This window comes from Cataglyphis hispanica, chromosome 19 (assembly GCF_021464435.1).
Source record: "Cataglyphis hispanica isolate Lineage 1 chromosome 19, ULB_Chis1_1.0, whole genome shotgun sequence".
In the NCBI taxonomy this organism is placed as follows: Eukaryota; Metazoa; Arthropoda; class Insecta; order Hymenoptera; family Formicidae; genus Cataglyphis; species Cataglyphis hispanica.
The window spans coordinates 487,411-510,420 of NC_065972.1; the positions used below are offsets into that span (position 1 = coordinate 487,411).

The window sequence follows — 23,010 nt, forward strand, 5'->3', positions numbered from 1 at the left end:
GCTATCGAGCCAAATGGTTTGCTTATCATAAAGGCGAATAATCAAATGCAGCTTCAAAAAATTTCCGATCATATTTCTGATAAGAAATGCAAGATATCGTGAACCTTCAAATTATTTTTTTTCAGAACTGTTTCCTTTGTGAAACGTTACATGATATTTAATAATACAATATTTTTTTGAAAATACAATTCTTGAAACAAAATAAAAATACTAGTAGAGAAATAAATAATAATAAATAAAGTTTTGTTCTTATTACATAAATACAAAAATTATAATTTTAAAAATCTCACCTCTTATAATAAAATTATAAAAGTATCGAAATCTTACATGTAAAAATGTATTACCAAACATTTTATACTGAATTCAATTAAAAATCTGATAGCTTTTCATCGTTTTATCACTTGCTATGCTTGTTGTGTTTGACGCAATATGCTTAATGTCTTTATATTAACAGAATCATCTCTCTCTATCTTTATGTTGTTAAAATATGTATTACAACACAGAGTGACGAATGGTCAATTGATAATATCGGTCAAATAATACGTATCATTAGATGCAATGCAAAAGCGACCACAGGAGCAAATGCGATACGACAAAACAAATCATTTCAATTGTTTTGACATAATAATTATACTGTAATATATATTATAATATATATAGAAATTATAATTCAATAATTTCGATGTTATTTAATAATTTGTATGCGATTGAAATTTAATGCGCGTATTACATGACAGTGTAATGCTTCCTGACAAAATCTTGAATAAATATTTTTAAACCGATCCATTTATTTGGCCGATTCATATCGTAACAAACGATGATATGATATAATGATTTCTACATTAATAGAAGGAATTCATAAGATTTTTGCTCTGTAAAACATTGTAAGAGTTCAACGTTCTTTCAATGACAAAACAAGATAATTAAAGAAAAGGAAAGAGTGAGAAGAAAAGAGAGAAGATATGTAAGTGTATATGTTGTATTATATACACACACACATACACAAGAAATTTATATAAGAAAGATATATGTGCACGTGTATGAAGAATAAATATTTCAAAATAGTACCGTGTTGTTTTTTTTCTTAATTTTTTATTAAGACGAAGCTTAACCGAGATAGACGATAGCATCTGTATAAGCTGTTGTTTATCGCTTTGACAAGCATGCATATATCTTGTTTATCTTGTCACATTTCGAAAAAAGATACAGTTCAGGCAAATTATAAAAATTAGCAATTAATCCAAGTAGTAACGAACAATACCTGTCGAATCCTACTACGCGACCTATATATCTTTTAAACTGTTTTAGGAAAAAAATTGCATCAAGAACTAACGAGATACTCTTAAAAGCAGAATTTGAGATTGCTTACGATTAGATTTAATCGAAAGAAAAAAAGAGAGACACAAAACAAGAATAAAAACCAAGTATAAAACATATAAAATAAAATATATGAAATATGTATATTTACACATTAGAATAATTTACACTATATTTATATACAATATGTATTTACATACATCTGTAATAAATATATTGTAGTTGTATTTATATAATAATGTTTCAATAACAAAATATAATTTTGCAACATTATTTTAATAATTTCCATCTCTCTCTCTCTCTCTCTCTCTCTCTCTCTTTCTCTCTATCTCTTTTTTATTTATATATTTTTTATAATAATTTATCTGTTTTATACCAAAAAATAATTATTTTTATTTTCTACACTTGATAAACTATACATTCATGTTACTTTTTCCAAATTCAAATGATCGATGATGCTAATCAAAGGAAACAATCAACACGACGCGTAGAAAGCAATTGAAGTACATAAATTCATATCATGGTGTCACGGATTAAGCTCGAGAGCTATCAGTCTAAGTACATATGACCTTAGACATCTTAGGTCGGTGCGCACTGTACTGGCGGAATGATAAGCCCCATGGAGCCGTTCGGATAGTCCTCGAACACGGAGCGAAGCGTGCTCAGTGAAACACAAGTCGACGAAAGTGACGAAAGTGAAGTAATCCAAGCACGGATGCTTGCAACTTGATCGCGAATCCTCGAGAATTTCCGCGTCAAAAATTTTAATTAACAAAAAATTTCGTGCGACTTTGTAATAAAATCGCTCCGAATAATTTGCTTGCTTTTTTCTTTTAATTATACATAAAGTTGCTGACTTTCTAGGATCATAAATCATTGAAGAAAAGATCGTCGTATATCTTAATATCTTCAGAAGAGAAGGTCGGTTCTCTCTTCGATCATGGAGTCTAGGATGGAAACCATGAACAACGTTAAGACTTCTGAAGAAATGAATACCGGCATCGCGAACGGTTTTCACGAGAAAGGTAAAGATCGAATGAATTAATTTAAGATGCGTGTATAATATTCTCGATTTTTAGAATAATTTAAATCGTTAAAATACAGAAATTTGAATTCGACAAAATCTTTTGAAAATCTTGCGATATATTCATCTATTTTCGAATATTACAATTAATTTCAAATTGTTCGCTTCTAACATTTGTTAATGTTTATCAGAAACTTAAACTATTTGAAATTAATTTCTCGTGTAATGATGTTTATTGAATTTCGATGAACTCTGTTGATATTTTCACAGAGAGTTTATTATATTAAATACAAGCATATTATTCGACGAGCTTTGTTTTGTTTACTCTTTCTTGCTTCGACCTATCGGTTAAATACTTTTCTAAATTGTGATAACATTTCACTGATAATCTCATGCATAGATATGAATATATGTATATAGCGTTTATACGATTTAATTTTATATAAAAAGAGAAAGATATTTTTTATGTATTATATATATATTTTATATATTATAAAGATATATATATATATATATATATATATATATATATTTTTTTTCTTCTTTCAGTGGCTAACGAATATGCGTCCGCGGACGATTTACTTGAAACGATCACCGATGAATTGCGAAAAAGTATGCAGGTGCGAATTGATGACCTCGGCTCGATCCAAATTGTATTTAATGGAATGCGCGAATTAAAGTCACAAAGTTATTTCGGTCAAAAATTATTTTGGTCAAAAGTAAAACAATGGCGAATTATTGCGCTGCTATAAAAAAACACCGTTAAGATTAAACTTTTTTCGACGTTCCCCCCATTGTTTTTCTAAGGCATGTACTTCCTTTTATCTCTCTAAGATATATATTTCCACAGGAAATGAAGGAAAACGTTTTGGAACAAGTTAACGATCGCCTTAACGACATGATAGCTGAGATTTTGCTGGAATTCAAGACATCTCTAACGAAGAGAGACCTATCGTCTAGCATGGACATATATCGCGACAAAAGGTAAAAAATTATATGTTTAAATTATATATTTAAATTAATGTAATTAATTACTATAATTAATTACTATAATATTAAAGGAAAAAAGCGTCTCTCAAATACAAAGTATTTTGCAAAAATGTAAAATAAAATATATAAAAAATAACGTAATAGATATTAATTTAAATTCTTATATATCACATTATGCTTACATTTCCACTATATTCCGATTAGAAATTTTTCCTAAAAATTTGTTGTTTCATAAGATTGTCTATAATCAAATTCTTTATCTAGTATCAACATGATTCAAAGCTAGTAAATAAAACTGAAACTAAAATGGTTTGCAAAATTCTTGAATGTGTCCTTCTCATCTTTCGTAATCCACGCATAACAAATGTGTTTCTTATAAAAATCATTTATCGGTACAAAAATATAAATTTATAATAAATCGTTTATGTATTTGCATCTCTGAATGTCTTTCACAGACAATCCGGCAAGAAAGATAAACTTCCGGACAAGGAATTTCTTCCGAGGAACTCTATATTCACCAATCTCTTCAAGATCAAGCATATTCGTACGGTTTATAATGTATTTATGGTGATTCTCATACTGCTCTGCCTCAATACCATTTGGTCTGATATCATAGAATCGGGAACGTAAGTGAATTATATAATTTCAATATTTGAAAAAACGAGAAATTAAAATGTTTCGTAAAAATTTTAAATATTTTAAATATTTTTAATATAATGACGTTTATAGCAATTTGGGCGATACTAGTTTTAACGATTCTTGAATCAATCTAGAATTGTTCTCCTTTTAGCGAAGATAAAAAGCTGCCGTTTATCGCGCAATTTTTTAATTTTCAATATTATATATTTTTATAAAACTGGAGCTTTCAAATTGTATAAAAATATACAAAAATACCATTACTTATATATAATTTTTAATGTACTCATTAAAATTATTCAAGTAGTATTAATTCAAGTAGTATTAATTTAAATAAAAAATTTAAGAATATATAGAACGCATGTATATCGAGAAAACTGATTCTGTTAATGCAAAAAAATTGCAAAAAAAATTTGCAAAAAAAATACCTTTTAATCATTTAATGAATTCATTGGAAAAAAGGAGACTTCAAATTTATCCAGAAAATTTTAAGATTAGCGTTGAGAATTGTGAAATGCATTAGAATTTTAACTCTTATACTATTTTAATAATCAAAACTGCCGCTTATCTAAAGTGTGACAAGTTATCGGGATCAAAGTAGATGTTATATACAATAGAAGATATATAATCACAATTATTTTGCCTTGGGAAGTTACTCGCGATATAGATAGATAGCGTAAGAAGATACATATAGATATCTCAAAAGTTCACTGAACCCCTCGAATAATCAAAACATTGAACAATTTGTTAAAGGTTGATGCTTGGTACTGAAACAATACGGAAAGCTTTCGCGAAATTTCCAGCCTGTCTCTGCATTTGGTCGCTCATGCAAATCTCAACACTCGGTGTCTATGTGCCTTTCAATCTCTGGTCCAATCAACGACTTCAGTTTTCACCAAAATGTAATAGTTTTTTCATTTAACATTTTTTTAAATGTTAACAGAAATTGGAGAAATTTTTTTTTAATTAAATAAAAATTAATCAATAAAGTTATTATGTACTAATAGTTGATCAATTGATTTATGCGAAATTTAGCGCATTATCATAATATAAAAATAGTTAGCTTTCACATTTAAAAAAATACTTGAATAATATTAATTAATTAAAATAATTTGTGAAATTTAACGCATTCCTCTCTTTGCAGCGCTCGTCCAAAAATTATGGGATTATGGCTGGCTGACAACTTTTATATTATATCAAGTTCTCTTCCTATTTTTTTCTACCAGGGCGATGCTTAACGAGAATCTAGGCATAGCTAGCAGCTTAATTATACTTTTGGAACAAGTATATATTTTAAAATTTAATATGATAACTCTCGATCACAATATAAGATATAATAATTCTAAAAATTTCTCTAAATTAAAGCCTTCAATGTGTAGAAATAATATAGCTTTGACATAAATCAATGTTTGCTTTTTCAGATGCGTCTGACGATGAAGAGTTATGCTTTCATTAGAAGCGTAGCTCCCAGGTTCATATCATACAAACCTCATAGCGATGTTTCGCAACCGAGCGGCCCCGGATTCTCGCAATACTTGTACTTCCTATTCGCGCCGACTCTCGTATATCGCGATAAGTACCCAAGGTATAAAGACCTTGGCATTCTATAAAAAATTATTCTATAAAAAATTTCCTTGAAATCTGTGATGAAAAATCTCAAAAATCTTTTATCTTTAATATATATATATATATATATATATATATATATATATATATATATATTATATATTATATTATATTATTATATATATATTTTTTTTAATATTTATATATATATAAAAAAAAAATTCATTACAAGTTAAAATTGACTCAGCATTCTCTCTTACATTATCCGAGAGTCAAATCTTAATAATCTTAAGCTCTTGAATAAAAATAGGAAATTTTTTTTCAGTTTTTCAATAATGTTATAATATTTGTTGTACTATTAAATTTTTTAATTAAAATACCTGCCATCAATTTCCCAGAACGGATAAAATCAGATGGATGATGGTGATGAAAAATCTCGTGGAAGTGGTCTTGATAATCTTTTTTCTCGCCCTCATCATGGAGCGCTTCGTGATACCGGTCTTTAATATCTTCGGTACGCAAAATATAGAACCAAAGTGGATCATCAAGACTATGATTGACGCTAGTGTTCCTGGGATCCTTTTCTTCATCTCTGGAAACTATCTTCTACTGCACGCGTGGTTGAACGCCTGGGCGGAGATGCTGCGATTCGCCGACCGATTGTTTTATGAGGTGAGCCTCACTCACATGATCGCTAAATTGTCATTTAACGGAAATGTTCCGCAAGCAAAAATTACAATTAAATCGCCTCAAAGGCCGATTCTCAGGAATTTTTTCAAACTATTGTAAAAATTATACACCAGTCTGTAAATTACACAAACTATTCGTCATTTGCAGGATTGGTGGAATTCCACATGCTACCGTACGTATTATCGCACGTGGAACATCGTAGTGCACGACTGGCTCCACACATACATTTATAAGGATATGTATGAGATTGTGCTGCCGCAGAGCAAGACCGTGGCGACCATCGCCGTGTTCCTTGTATCTGCCATCTTTCACGAATACGTACTCGCTTTCGCGTTCCGCTTCTTCTGCCCAATTATGCTCGTCCTGTTTGGTGGCTTAGGCTTGTCTCTCGTCTACTTAGGCAAAATCGCCACCAGTAACATCTTTATGTGGTTTACCTTCTGTTTGGGCAACGGTGTCATGTTCACCTTATACACAATGGAATACTACAGCCGGATCAACTGTTCACCTTATCCCGATTACTATCTGGATCTGGTCATACCGCGAAGTTGGACCTGTCAAACACAATTTCTCGTTTAGAGTGTCTCGTTTCGCCTTTTAGCGATGATTTTTTTTTCGTTCTCCACTAGCAAAGGAACTATTAGTGGACAGATAATCTCAAATTTAAATATTTCTTAGAATAAAATTCAATCTTTTTTGTAATACTAATATCCTCCACAAATTTATTATAATAAAGATATTGTCGATATATATGTTAATGTTCAATTTCTCTGTTTTATTATAAACAAAAAAATTCTAATATTTTTTCTCTAAACACGATTATATTTTTATTTGCATATATATAAATATATAAAATATATAAATCTCTCTATTGCAAATTATATCTAACGATTATTATAAAACCTAAATATTTAACATCAATCTATCTCAAAGAAAAATCTTTATTTCTGATATCTATATCTTGATTTTGGCTAAAAAGGCATAAAAAATTTTAGCAGTAAGAGTAAACAAATCAATTAATAATAATTATTTACCTTCATAAATTATTAATCAATATTCATTATAAAACTAGTGATTATTACGAAGAGACGTAAAAGAAGAAAAATATTTTTTTTTTTTCATTCATTCAGTTATTTTACAAAACAAAGTTAGAAAAACGATGCTAAAAACTATACTGTGTGGACACCAGTGAAGTGCAAAGCTTTTTACACCGCGCAGTCATAACCGAAGAATAAAAAAACATATAGCCCAACCTTTAATCCAGCTTCATAAATAAAGATTTGTACGCAACATTTATCTCATGAATGACTCGACAAATAACTCTGTAAATTTTAACAAACCATGCATTTCATTTTAATAATTTTGATTCTAATTGATTTTTTTATTATTTAACATTATTAATACATGCGTTTATATAAAAAGAATATAATCATTTATACGCCAACCAATACCAATTAAATCCACCAATTAAATGCACGGCTTCAACCATCTTTTTAAAATTTACAATGAGTAAAGAATCATTTTTATAAAATAACTTTTCCTCAATCCTGCATACTAATATCCACAAATTTATTATAATACAATCATGCAGTCGATATACGTCAATCTTCTTTATAATTTACATACTCAATTTTTCTTTCGCGCGCATAATATTTATATGTTTATCTCATTTTTTTTGTTTTTTTTTCTATTTTACATTTTTAATATATCTTTATATGTTACAATAGACAGTGAACTTCTAGGTTCGAAAAACCCTGTCGCAGTGACATTCCAAAATTGAAAAAAATAAATGCTTATTAAAAAAAGTTAAAATAATTGACTAATCACATTATCTATTTGATAGCTATAGCCGTTTCTATTTGATAGCTACTTAATATATGTAGAATCTTCGTCAACATCGCGATGGTGGAGTGAGAGAAACATTATAAAGCAGTTCCGAAGCAAAGTATACATAGTGTTTGCGTCTCTACGCTTAGAACAAGTTACAAAAACAATTCATATTTTGTAAATTGTTCGGAGATTTGTGCCTTCAAAACTTTGAGATTTAAAATCAATTGCGACACCGTTCGAAATTTGAATACAATAACAATTGGGAGTGTATTCCGAAAGGCCATTTGATTTAAATCAGTGTCGGTATCAATATCGTTTCCTCGATATCGTGTCTGATATCATATATCGATATCATATCAATATTATGTATGATGTTATATGGAGATAATAAAAATTTCTCGGTCAAGAAAGACAGAATTCTTGTTTAATAACACAAATGACAATTGCGAGACAGTTTGCACGTTAAAATTAAGATTAAAGTATTGATAAGTAGTCAATAAGTAATTAAAAAGTAATTAATAGCACGTTCAGATCAAGTTAAAGAAGTTTCCTATACAAAATAATACGTCACACAATACGTCTTGCTTATCTGTTTATCCTTACATTCAAATGTTTTAAGTAAACACGATTTCGTAAAATATAACATAAGACTATCTAATAAATGGTATCCTACCTTAATATATATTCCTCATTTATAACTGAATGTAAAATCAGTTAAGCCTCTCAAACCTGAAACTAAATAGAAAAATATTAAAACATTTTTAAAAATATATTATTTTCATTTAAAATAAAATCATATTTATATAATCCTTGTTGAAAATATGTATAAATACATCTAATAAAAAATTATTATACAATAGTATATTATATAATAGTATCAATATCTGAAACTAAAAATAGTATTAGAATTTTTTTAAATACATTTCCATAGGTAATTGTGTTACATAATCCATATATTAAAAGCGCACTTCAAGTATGTGTGAAGGATAAATGCATGAAAGTTGTACTAATTATACGTGGTCATTTCAAAAGTAATGCACATATGAAATGGCGTACATTAATTATATGTAAATTAATTATGCATTCAAATTTCAGATAAATCAACATGAAAGATGCGTTGCGGGAAAAAAAGTTTCTGGAGAGGAACTCACTGTTCACCGATCTCTTCGAGATCACACACTTTCGTACGGTTTATAATCTATTCATAATGATTTTTATATTGCTTTTTCTCCATACCGCCGCAAATGACATTATAGAGTCTAGAACGTAAGTTAAAATCATTAATTTCGATATCTAAAAACGAGAAATTATTACTTCAAAAATCCATATTAAATATGATTCTAAATATAACAAATTTTGTTTTATATTTTAAATTTTTTCATAATCTTAATATTAAATTTTTTACATGCATATTATGGTGCCATTCGAAAGCCTCGCACGAGTTTAATTTTAATTTTTTTCATTTAATTTTAAAAAAAAAAGAAAATAAAGTAAAACTGTTTAAATATTATTAAACTTTTCGTTTGTTACAAAATTGTACTAAATTTCTTATTTATATTTATTCAAGGCTGCTCCTCGGGACTGTTACAATACGAAAAGGTTTCGCGAATTTACCAACTTGTCTCTATATTTGGTCGCTCATGCAAATCTCGACGCTCGGTGTTTACATTGCTTTCAATTTCTGGTCCTATTCACGAATACAACACTCATCAAAATGTAATGTTCTTTTTAATTCTTTGTGTTGTAAAAGAAATTAAAAAATCAATTTAAGAGACAAACATTGCTAATTAATTTCGTAAAAATTATTGAGACAAAATCAGATACACGAATCACTTTATGTAATTGTCAACCAAAATTCAAATAAATATAAATAATAATTATTTGATTAAAAAATAAGATTATAAAATGTAAATTAAAATTATTGACTAATTGTTTTATCATAAAACATAATATTAATAATAATACAATATAAGAGAATAATAATCAACATAATCTATAATTATAAGAATTATAAGAATTATAAAATAATTCCGATTAAAATAATCTTTATAATTTAACTACTAATATTTTATATTCTTACAGTTCTTATTGCCCAAAAACTGTGGGATTACGGGTGGCTGACAGTCTTCATATTATATCAAGTTCTGTTTATAATTTTGCCCGCTGGTGCATTAAACAGAGAAAATCTAGGCATAGCTTGCAATTTCATTATAACTCTAGAACAAGTAATTAAAATTCTAATCCTATTCGAAGTTGTCACTCTCATTCCACATAAAATATTTTTGAGAATAGAAAAATTCTCTAATTTTGCAGAAAATATATTAGAATAATAATATTAGAATGAATATCTTACGCACGATATACTATATTAAAAATTATAAATGTAATAAATATAACAATGATTTAAGTTTCCTTCATTTAAACGGACGTTTGCTTTTTCAGTTACGCCTGCTCATGAAAACTCATGCTTTCGTTAGGAGCGTAGCACCTAAATTTTTGTCATATAAATCCCATAGCGATATTTCACCGCCGAGTGGACCCCGATTTTCGCAATACTTGTACTTCCTGTTCGCGCCGACTTTGATATATCGCGATGAATATCCGAGGTAAAAGATCTCTCCATATTCTATACATAAGAGAAAGTTTTTAAAACTTAATTTTTAAGCATTCTCAATTTTTCTCTCTCTCTCTCTCTAATAATCTAATCTAAATTTTTAACTCTGCTACTAGATCTTATACACATTCAATGTTTTTTTTTTTTTTGATGAAGTTAAAGCAAAAGATTTTTAAAGTACTTTGAGATATATAAAGAATTCTTAATCTTTTTTGATAATTCTAACAAACTTTTAAATCTATTAGAATAAACAATATCTCAATTTAATAATGCGTTACCATTTCGGCATAATATCGTATTAATTGAAAAACTCAAAAAAGATTCGCACGGTTAATTTTTCAGGACGAAAGAGATCAGATGGAAGTTTGTGATTCAAAATTTCGCTGTGGTCGGCCTATCGATCTTTTATATCGCCTTCATTCTAGAATGCTTCGTGATGCCGGTTTTATATAATTTTGGTAGACAGCCTCTGGAACCGATGTGGTATGTCAAAAATATTATCGACGCGTGCATTCCCGGGATTTTCCTCATTATTATCTCCATAAATTATGTTTTTCTGCACGCATGGTTGAACGCCTGGGCGGAGATGCTGCAATTTGCCGACCGGTTGTTTTATAAGGCGAGTCTCACTCACATGTTCGAGATCATTCTTGCCATTTAACGAAAATGTTCCTTCAATCAAAAATTTCTATTCAATTATACTAATGGCCGATGTTCAGCGACTTCTTCACGCTATTGTCAAAATTACGATCTATAAATTATACGAACTATTCGTCGGTTACAGGATTGGTGGAATTCCACATCCATGCGTATGTTTCATCGTACGTGGAACGTGGTGGTCCACGATTGGCTTTACATGTACATCTACAAGGACATGTACGAGATTGTAGTACCGCACAATAAACCGTTGGCGACGTTCACAGTGTTCTTCGTGTCCTCCATCTGTCACGATTACGTCTTTACATTCGCGTTTCGCTTCTTCTACCCGCTGATGTTAATTGTATTCGGCGGCAGTGGCTTTATTTTCTTCTCCAACATCAGCAACATCATCATGTGGTTGACTTTGTGTATCTGTAACAGCATCCTGGTCAGCCTGTACGCGATAGAGTATTATGCCCGTTACAATTGTTCACCCTATTCCGATTACTATGCGGATTTGCTCTTACCACGAAGCTGGAACTGTCAGAGACAACTCGCCCTGTAGAATGTTTATTTTCCATGAATCTTTTCATAGCATAGTTTATTTACCGTTTCAGAGAAACTATTAACAGAGAGTTAATCTTAAAGTATAAAGTAACGAAGATGCTCTTTTCTATTATTGTAAATATGTTAATATGGTAATTGATTATTATGCATAATTACCGGCAAATATATATATATATATATATATATATATATATATATATATATATATAATTATTAATTTTGATAAATTTCATATATCAATATAATATAATATGCAATAATATTTACATAAAAATAATTAAATTATATAAAATTTAATTAAAGTTGAATCTATTATTTATTATATATATATATATATATATATATATATATATATATATATATATAAATGCATCATTATAAAATGCGAGGACAATTATTTATCGAAACATTGATAGCATTTCGAAAAATCTATTATATCAAAATGTATTAAACTAAAAAATGTACACTTATACATTTTTATGCTTTTATTCTTAAAGCGAGATAAAAAGATTTCTTTGTTGAAATAAATTAAAATGACAAAAGCTACTAATTAAAATAGCTAATATATTTAAAAAAGAAAGCAGAATGTGGAAAAAAATATATAATTGAAAGTCCGAAAGTTCTCTTACGATAACGTTCGATCTCGAATTTTATATTAAAAAATCATGTATAAGTTGTATTATTAAAAGTGCAACACACGAATATATAAAAAGGGATAATCTTTATTATCGAAGTTCTACATACGCCTTCCAACTGTACGCGTGACGATAAAGAAGACGTATGTGTCGTCTAACTTATACAAATTAATTATTTATGTTATACAGTCGATATACATATATATAATACATGTACAATTTTCTTTGTGTCTTTTATAATTGTTTTCTTTTTTCACGTATTATATAGATATATATGTGTATGTATACATACAATATTTACATATCTCATACATATAAATAACATATATATAATTTCACAAAATCAGAATGAGGCAAAGTAAGGATATCCATTTAGAATATACACAACGGAAAAGAAATTTCTTGAAATCTTTTTTACATTTTTCAAATAAAATATAGATGGACATCCTTTTGCGTCTTAATTTTGTTGAAATTCTTCTTTTAATTTTCCAACAATTTTTTCTGTTTTTCATCATTCATATTTTAAGGATTTGAGAATAGAGTTTTGGAAGTATTATAGAAGGGTATGTGGCGAAAGAGAAGAATCACTCACAACACAACTCACAATACACTTTTCCTCTCTCCGTCTTTGTACACAGCCTTTTAAACATTTTAGCATATATATTCCTTCTCTTTCTCGTATTAATATTGCATTAAGAAATGCATATTGCAAAGCTAGCTTTTTACTCGTTTTTAAGGTAACTACAGACTTGTTACATATCGTATCCTATCATGTGTAAATTAATATTAATATTATATAATATTATATTTAACATTTTTTTAAATTAATATTTTACACAATGATGATACGAAGATATGCAGCAAGTCTATAGACATCTTTACAAAACGAAATTCGTATTAATCATAAATAGTCCCTGACATGCTTCAAAAAATTTCAAAAAGCAAGATTATCAATTTAAAAATATTTAAACTTAGCATTATTAATATCAATAATAAAGGCGAGGAAAAAGGGAGTCTTAATTCCTGACGTAAGAGGAATGAGTTAGCAAGCCACTGCTTTAGGATTCATTTCAATTAAACTCTACAGCATTCGATCAACATATATAGTTATTAACAATTAGTCAGCTTCCTCTCGCAAAAGACTCGATTTATATAAATTTCATATATCTACGGGCAAGATTAAAAGCCTCGCCTAAAGATTGAAGACGTCACTTAAAGATTAGAAAGGGAAGGGAAAATCAACTTGGAATCTCCATTTCTTTCGAGAGCAATCTATCGATCTGGCAGTGTCGGAGACTCTATCGGAGTGAGACGAGAAAAAAAAACAAAAAAATGAAAAGAGAACGTTTTTTCTACAACGCGCTCGAGTATCCCAGAAGCGCAATGTCTTCTCGAAACAGCATGATGAAGAACAATGGAAGAATATCATTGTAGGATCGGAAGAAAAAAAGGTTCCGGACTCGCGTGCATCTCGTTAGTAATCTTGAGATCCAGATCTTTGCATCGGTGCAAAAAAATTTTAAATCAGAGATTTAGCCGGAAATATACACTCATCGGAAACTGGAAACCTGAATAACTCTTCAAAATTGGAAGATACGAAAGAATGTCATGGATTGATATACAATTTATAATATATCATAAGTTATATAATTTTAAGTAATTTCGTCGAAAATCATCGAGAATATAATCGAAATATACCGTGCAAATTGACAAAATTATCGTTAATAATATTGTTATCGAGAATATTTAATTTGAGAATATTATGCGAATTTGTGAGAAAATTATGAGTAAATCATAGGAAAAACACGTCAAAACTGAAACATATTGTATATTATTGACTCAATTTTTGTAAAAAAAAATTTCTTTTAATTAAATTTATATATATATATATATATATATATATATATATATATATATTTAATTAAAAAAAATTTTTTATTCCATTCTCAAGAATTTTTTTTTTTACAAAAATTGAGTCAATAATATACAATATGTTTCAGTTTTGACGTATATATATATATATATATATATATATATATATATATATATATATATATTTAACTATATATTTGTTTTCCCTCTCGCTTTTTCTATTTATAATTAAATATATATATATACATGTACACAGTAAATATATATATATATATATATATATATATATATATATATATATATATATATATATAATTTAATTATTTATTATTCAGGCGAGGAATAAAAGCTTCTCTAGATAATCTATAATTCACGACAAAATTAAAGACAGAGTTGTATTTATAATTTAATTCACACGTTTCAATATAAACATATATGCATTTTGACATATATTTTGATTTGCATGTGTGTATTTTACGGATGCAATTGTTTTCTATATTACATTAAAAATAAAATTATAAACGGAATTATACATAGTATTTCTGTCTCGAATTTTGACGCGATTTATAGATCTCGAGAGATCTTAAGAGAAAGAGAGAGATTACTCACATTCTCATTTTTATAATTTAAGTAATCTTCATTTGCCCATACCGACCAGCGCCTCGTCCATAAGCTCGTCGTCGGTGATACAGGGTGATGCGGAGGAATGAGGAGAGGGTGGAATCACGCGAGGACTCGGAGCCGGACTCTTGACGATGTGCACACTGACAGATGGACTGGCAGCGGGCGGAAAGGGAGCCGGCAACGGCAACGGTGGTGGCGGGGGTGGGGGCGGCGGTGGTGGAGGCGTGTTGCGACGCACCACCGGCGTCACCTGCGACATCGCTCGCTCCGGTATCGTCGTCAGGTGAGCCAAGGTCGACGGGATGCCATGACCGCCCTTGGTCATCGGGTCCTTGCTCGCCGCGGAAAAGTCCAGCAGCATCTCTGCGGCTGCCGCCGCCGCCGCCTCTTGGTCGCCGCTGCCGTCGGATGACGTCATGACACTGGCATTGTCGTCGGAAGTGGTTGCGACGCCGCTTAACGACGAAAATATCGACGATGTCGAGACGGACGAGGGCGCACCGCACACTGTCTGCTGCGGTTTCTTTTCTTCGGCGGCAATCATGTTGTATTTGACTTGCAAAGTCGTCTGCTCGAACGACTTAGTACTCAGATTCAAACTCTCGACGAGGGAACTGCCACTCGACGAGACTGTCGAAACGCTGGAACTCGGCGTGTAAGGCTTGGACGATGCTAATTGATCGGGAATGTTACTCTTGGATAGAATCCCACTGCCGCTCGTGTCATCGATTTTGCCGAGGAGATACTGTTGACCGGTCGATGTTTGTCTCATGCCGAGTTCCTTGCAGGAGTCATTGCGGGACGACTCGTTGTCCACCATTGGTTGAATGCATAGATTCGTAGGTACGTCCGAATCAACGGTTGTTTGCGGAGGTAGCATGAGACCACCGGCGTTTTCTGCAATGAGATTTAGAGACATCGCGCCGGAGTCCGGCTTTGTCTGCGGATGGTCCCGTCTCGATTGGTCGTCCGTTAGCGACGATTTCGACGTGGAAACGTTGGACAAACTTAACTTGCCCGATTCCTGTTTCATACCGTCGAGAATCTGCTTGGCGGAATCGGGCAGCATCGGCAGCTTATCCGATGACTTGCTCTTGTCGACGCTATCCGTGATGTTTGCTCGAGCCGACAGCTTCGGTATCTGAAATTTAGTGTCCAGCTGCTTCATCAGACCCTCCATCACTAACTGGGGCGGCAAACTCGGCGGTAGACTGGACGCGTGCGCGGCCAGCAACTTGAACGCACGCTCGCTATCGCTCTCCTCGCGCAGAGCAGATGGACTCGATTTCCTTGCGTCGCCGAGGCTTTTTGATGCGAATACTCCCTTGTCGCTAGATTTGGGTATCCTGGGTTTGTCGCGACCGCGGCTCAGATCAGTCGCCACGGAGCTACTCGTCTTCGGCGAACCGGTAGTTTTGGAGGAACTGCTTTTCGATAGAGAGTTTCCTCCGGACGCGGTCACGCCCGCCATACCCGCGCCACTGCTAGCGTTCATCACGCTCGAGGTGGTCGATTTCAAACCACCGGTAGCCAACATCATCTTCGTGGATAACAATTTTTGCGGAGTCTGCAATGTTTGCGGCTTCTTCGATGCCGGTCCAGAGTTCACGCCAGGCTTAAGACCCGTGTGCGTCTTCGGCGAACCGTTGCTGCCACCGACGACATTGCCGGATGACGAGGAAGACATGGACGACGACGAAGTACCCGAAGATGAAGCAGCTGTCATCGTACCTGACGAGGAAGATGACGATAGCTTCTGATTAGCAGCCGACTGCTTAGAGTCCTTGGTGCGAGTTTTGTTGATGGTGATCTTGATGCCATCCGAGCTGTGCTTCACCATGTATTCGGACGCGGGATTCTTCGTATCTGCGGATGAATTTTTGGCGACGCAAGAAGACTTTCCTCCCTCGACGACAGATTTATTGCTGCTTGATGAACCACCGCCACTGATATTCTTCTCTTTCTGTCCGCTCATTCCCCCACTACCGCCACCACCAAGATTGGTAGATGCGCTGCTCTTTGCGTTACCGCTACCGTTACCACAGCCATCGGGTTCGGTGCAGTGCTGCGCGTTTTTCAACTTATCGATCACGGCATTGAGGGAACTTTTGCGATTCCGCGCCTGCTGGGCCGCGATCGCAGATTTACTTGCCGCATCGGCCTGCCCGGAAGGCGGGGTATTGCCACCGCTATTACCAACGGACGGCAGAGAAGAAACCTGGGCGGCTTCGCCCGGTGGAATCATCTCCAGTTGCTTTAGCTTTGCGCTGGATGACGACTTAGTTTTGGGACTCTGATGGCCGCTAGCCGAGCTACTGGACGAGCCGACGGATGACGCTCGTCTCTCCTTGTCTCCGCGACTGGAGGATTCCTTGCCGGAGGACGAAGAAGAGGAGGAAGAGGATTTTATCTTGGACGGAGTTGCCGTCGCGTCGGAAGATCCGCCGCTCTTACTGGACGGCGAGTTTGCCGCCGACTTCAGGGCGGACATACTTGGCTTGCCACTGCTAGCGGCTGAACTTCCATGTTTTGGAGACGAGATGCTGCCGTGTTTCGGGCTGGCATTTGCCGGTACCGGTACAGACACCGCGACAGATGGTACTGTATTAGGTATCGTGGACACGGATAGCGACATTGGAACTGACATAGGTACCACCGGTACCGCGTTCGATGTATTGTGTTTCGGACTGCTGCTGTAGACGGGCGAGTGCTTCGGACTCTGCACTGATTTGCCACCGCAGGCCGCCACAGCTGCCGATTGACCTGCTTTCAAGGTAGGACTGGATTTACCTACGAGCGTGGCCAGCGAACTCGGATGCGTCGGCGACGGACTAAACTTTCTTACTGCCGCGGGTGATGTGGGTCGCGATGATGGACAGCTCAGACCGCCACTGCTAGGCGGTGATTGCTCGGTGCTCGGTTTGATGGTCACTGATACTGGTTTCGAAAGCGGGTCCTGCTGCTGTTTGCCACTCGATGGCACTTTGTCCGGCGGACCCATTGGACTATCCTCCCGTTTGCGTTTCCGCCGTTTTTCCAACTTGTTTCCGCTGCTTTTATTATTATCTTCAGAGCTGCTTTTGCCGCTGCCACCGCTGCTCTTCCCGCCGCTTTTCCGTTCGCTTCGCTGACGTTCTTCCGTCGTGTTCTTCGACGAGGGCGCCGGCCCGGCAATCGGCGTGATAGTAATCGAACTTGGTAGACTGGTCTGCGATGGCGAAGAAGTGATGGGTATGATTTCAATGCCGGGCCTCCTTTCCAAACCCATACCCGTCAATACGGAGTTATAGTTGGTAGTGCTCGCTTGATCCAGATTACTGCATGAGATAGGGGTGATACTTACTGATGGTGGCACCGGGAGACCTTTGTTGCTGTTATTTGTATTCGTCGATGTCTCGTCAACGAATATACTTGTTGGACTCGACTTCTTCTCCTCGCTACCGCCACTGCTTCGACTCTTCTTTGACTTGCGCGTCGACGAGGACTCGCGTGTCTTTGTTAATTCTTCCATCTCTTGCTGCTGTTCTGTGCTAGTATGCTGCACCTCTACGATCTCGCTGTCTCGCTCCGAATTGTCAAGATCATAATCTGAGGCGCTTTTATCGGTACCAAGTACATCGGTAGTATCCAGATTTGAAAAATCCATGCCACTCGCCAAACTGGCGGCTGAAGTCGGCGTGGATGTTCTGGTTTCCGATGTGAGATTTTCTCTGCCGCCCGTGGGAGTTCCCAACGGCGTCGAATTCTCCGAACTCGAGCTCTCCAGTAAAATTTCTGCGCCGGCGCCACTATCTCCACTTCCTCCGTCGCCCTTTCGTTTCGGACTACGCCAGAGACCGTCTGTACCGGTCTTTCTCTTTCGCGTTTTCTTACCGCGTTCGTTCGAATTACCCGTCAGAGAGTTCTTCGCCTGTCCCAACAGCGCGCCCAACTGCAATGGGTTTAACATGGAAGCAGTGGCATTGTTTGTTCCAGTGGTGCCTAACGTCATCGTCATCGTCGTCGTATCGGATTGGCCGGAATACGACGGAAAACCGATACTATTTTCCGTTCCGGCATCTAAAAAAGGCTGTTGCTGTTGTTGTAATTGATGCGACGATGATGATTGCTGCTGTTGAGTTTGTCTGCTACCCATACATCCATTGCTGCTGTTGTTCAAGCCGGGCTCTTGCTTCACTTTCGTCTCGCCATTCGTAAAATCCGGCATGCCGGATGCAGTGCCATTTTGCCCGGTTTGGTCCTTACCGCCGGATCCTAGATTGAGATTGTAGCTTCCGTTGCCGCTACCACTGCCACCGGTCAGATTGTTCATTACCACGGGTAAGGAACGACCCTCCCAGATCTTTAGCAACGTTCGCATGGTTAACGGTATGCTGAGACAGCGTTGTAGTACTCTGCCGCTGAGATCCGACGTCTGTTCCGCGTTCGTCGTCATGCTTACACCATATAGCCGACACTTGAGCGCCGATATATCTGTCAGGTCCAATTCCGCGGTAGCCATCGTTTCCTCGTACGGGTGTTCTACACTCACGCTGATGTGCTGCCACGAAAGAGCACTTACTTCGAGTATGGTTGTATGTTCGGGATCCTGTCGTGCCATAGGTCGTACGCAGCTCGCAATTAGGCAATTGAACAGCGCCTGCTGTCGCAGATATACCAAGATTTGCGGAACGTGCGCAGGATGCGTGAACGGAATGCTGCATACCAGCACGCCTTCCATGTTTTTGTTCTCTGTCATAAAGTAGCAATGCTGCTGATCTGGTAGAGTCTGAAAATCAAAAAATAATGAATTGTATAATATATTCTTAAAGATATAAATTATAGTAAATGTAATATTTATTTGTTATATATAAAAAGTTATATATATATATATATATATATATATATATATATATATATATATACATATATAATACAAAATGATAATAAAAAAAATTGCTAACTATTAAACAAATAATTTCATTTTCTTAAAAATCTGAATTTAAGGTGACCTGTAAATGGGCTCGATTAATTCAGAAAATTTTATAAAATCATCAAATTTAAAAAATTACTTTCATCTATTGCATCTATTTTATTATATTATGAAATCGATATGTCTACCAATCTTGCCACTTACCACGTATAGACCCTTGTTATTGCGACAGTCCAGTTGACCATCACTTGCATGCTGTATTATCAGACTGAGCATCGGATGTGGCGCGGAAATATCACCGCAATCAAGCTCCGTGACTTTCTGTATTCTCCTCACCAGTTCCATGCAAATTGGCATTTTTTTGCCGAGTTTTAGCACGAAGCAGGCAGGCAGCATAGAAGAATTTGTGCTGGTCAACGAAGCGTATGAAGGTGTACTAGGAGAAATAGCAATGTTAATGACATAAATTTATAATCATAACTAAATAAAAAGAAGAAATAATATAAAGAAATGGAAAAAAGTATAGGAAATAAAAATGATAAAATATGTAACTATCACTGTAAATTATTATAATTATATAAGAAAATAAATAAATAAAAATGCAGTTTCATTCAATATACCTCTTGCCCGTGGGACTTCTATTTACAGTTATGATACTGGATGTAGGTAGCTTGTGACCCATCGAACCTTCCATACAAACAGTCACCGAATGACCGATTTTCCGTTTAATGATGACATCAGGATTCAAAGCGTCGTAAGTACGATTCTCTTCGTCGATTAAATCGTATGGCGAAACAAAATATGTCAATTTCATCGGGTGGCCGCCTCTCCTTCTTTCCAGAATTCCTAGACAATGATTCAATTACGTCAACTCATCGCAGAAACGGATACATATGTATATGCACTTGAGCATAAATAATAAGTAAATAACTTTCTTGATTATTTCTATAAAATATAAGCTATACAAAAATAATAGATCGCTAACCAACAGGACTTTTGTGAACCAGATTGAACGGCTCCTTCATAAATGTTTGTAGCTGCGCTAGAACACCTAGATCAGCCTCAAGAGATTGCAGAGCGCTGAATGCCTTGCACTTTACTTTTTTGTCGGCATTCAGCTGATATATCGATGCCAATCCTTCAAGTTGTGTAGTGAAATCAACAAAGTCGCCGCGCGACAAAGCTGACGCAAGCGCTTCGCAGCTCTGCAAAAATGATTTTCAAAATTATGATTTTCAAGATTACAATAAAAACGTTCAACAAAAGAGAAGAATCATAAAAGTAACATCCGTCGTGCTCTCACCTGTTGCTCGCTTTTTCCCTCGTGATGGATCTTGACATCCCTAACAAGTCCTGACGGCTCCAACAAAACTTCCAAGAAAAACATGTCAGAGGATATAAATATTTCTGTGCCTGGAGGACCAGACATCATGAACTTTAATCTGTGTAATAAGATAATGATGTAAGCTCTATTTATTTACACAATATTATTATTAAAAAATATAAATAATAAATAAATAAAAATATCACATACAACTATTAAGATAATATTAATTTAATTTAACTTATTTAGTAATATTGAAAAATATTAAAAACCTGACTGATTTGGTGTAAAATTTGATTAACATCTCTGTATTATTAAAATATTCATAATATATATATATATATATATATATATATATATATATATATATATATAATAAAATATATATAATCTGTTTTATTAAAATATATTATTTTATTTATTTTCTTTATAATATCGCTATGTTATGTATAAATGAAAATATTCAGATATATTTCAGTTGTAAAACACTACTATCAAAATTTGCAACATTAAAATATATAATAATATAGAACAATAAATATTAAAAGAGTATAAATATTATAAAAAAATAACAATGTATATCGTTATTTTTCTATAATATAAATAATAATGTATATTGTTATGTAAAAAAAATAGATACCCCAATTGTCTTGCTAAGCTTTCTAGACGCTCCACCATGGATTGAAAGGAAGTGACTTTGATAGAATGTTGTAGAGTGTCCAAACATTTCTGCAACTGATTCCTCTCCACACTATCAATTGCGAATCTCTTATCCTGTTAATGAAAAAAAAATTGTATATACATTTGCATTTACAAATCTGAAATTACTTACCATGGCCATACGCATGTTCTTGGCTGTCTCCACTAAAGGCTTAAATGTGGAGGCTTTGGAACGCAGCTTCTCCATCAGCAACTCCATTTGCCACTCCTTACCTTTATCAGAGGAGGTAGATGTTCCCCCGGTGGAGGGTTGCCCCACTGAATAAAACAAAAGTTTAATTTATCAAATAACTATATTTATTTTCCTCGCATAAAAGATATAAGATCATAATGATAAATTTATATGTTCTCGTCTGATAATAATTCTGAATTCAAAAAATTATTCAAAGATGAGTGGAAAGAAGTCATGGAATATAAATATACTGTATGTCATGTTGCAAACTTCTCTCACGATATATTCCGTTAGCAGGACGAATAATTAATCGACAATCGCTCAATAATTTTACAAGCATTATTCGAACATTATTTTTCGAAATTGACTTCTCTCGGTAGAAGAAAAAATGAAAAATCTTCCTCACCAAGGGGCTTCTGCCCGTTGGTCGCATCCATGTGCCCCTTTACGGTTGACGCGACGATCTATCAGGCAGCCCTCGCTATCGCAGCATCGCGACGCTGCACGCTTTCCCGAGCATCGCGTGCGGATCGACGAAATCGGAGCGATCGCGGAATCGCGATCCCCTGGGTCGCGACTAGCTTGAGTTCACTCTCTATATATAACCGACAATTATATCTACGTCTGGTTGATGTTTTCTTCGCGACTGCTCCGAACAGGGAACAGGTGCGAAGACTCCGTCCGAGTCCGCTTCGCTCGCGGAATTTTCCTACCTAACCTAACGTAATCCAACCTAAATCTCTCAACTCGCGCGCGCCGCCAGATTGCGCGTCAGTTTCTTCCTTTTTACTCTCGAATTATGAATATAATAATAGTGTATATATATATATATATATATATATATATATATATATATATATATATAAATTTATATTAAA

General features: G+C 34.3%; 2 protein-coding genes across 7 annotated transcripts; one reads left to right on the plus strand and one right to left on the minus strand.

Annotated features, from left to right (window-relative positions):
• Positions 1 to 1,871: 1,871 nt before the first annotated feature.
• LOC126856813 (sterol O-acyltransferase 2-like) lies at positions 1,872 to 12,112 on the plus strand. 5 transcript variants are annotated; one of them, XM_050605692.1, is made up of 10 exons: positions 1,908 to 2,110; positions 2,182 to 2,342; positions 2,891 to 2,961; positions 3,192 to 3,325; positions 3,787 to 3,957; positions 4,721 to 4,869; positions 5,112 to 5,251; positions 5,389 to 5,552; positions 5,932 to 6,205; positions 6,371 to 6,975. In XM_050605692.1, exons 2-10 carry the CDS (start codon positions 2,258 to 2,260, stop codon positions 6,800 to 6,802), a joined length of 1,620 nt encoding a protein of 539 aa, XP_050461649.1. In that variant the 5' UTR covers positions 1,908 to 2,110; positions 2,182 to 2,257; the 3' UTR covers positions 6,803 to 6,975. The 5 variants fall into 5 exon arrangements, with proteins under 5 accessions (XP_050461652.1, XP_050461649.1, XP_050461651.1 ...); XM_050605694.1 differs by having other exon boundaries at positions 1,922 to 2,026; XM_050605695.1 differs by lacking the exon at positions 6,371 to 6,975 and adding an exon at positions 11,452 to 12,043 and having other exon boundaries at positions 1,872 to 2,342.
• On the minus strand, positions 8,356 to 22,890 carry LOC126856812 (mediator of RNA polymerase II transcription subunit 1). Of its 2 annotated transcripts, XM_050605691.1 has the most exons (9): positions 22,539 to 22,890; positions 22,073 to 22,218; positions 21,881 to 22,014; positions 21,220 to 21,358; positions 20,902 to 21,121; positions 20,537 to 20,762; positions 20,121 to 20,352; positions 14,990 to 19,772; positions 8,356 to 8,788 (listed from the first exon to the last, which is right to left on the minus strand). In XM_050605691.1, exons 1-8 carry the CDS (start codon positions 22,567 to 22,569, stop codon positions 15,018 to 15,020), a joined length of 5,883 nt encoding a protein of 1,960 aa, XP_050461648.1. In that variant the 5' UTR covers positions 22,570 to 22,890; the 3' UTR covers positions 8,356 to 8,788; positions 14,990 to 15,017. The 2 variants fall into 2 exon arrangements, with proteins under 2 accessions (XP_050461648.1, XP_050461647.1); XM_050605690.1 differs by lacking the exon at positions 8,356 to 8,788 and having other exon boundaries at positions 14,694 to 19,772.
• Between the last annotated feature and the right edge of the window lie 120 nt (positions 22,891 to 23,010).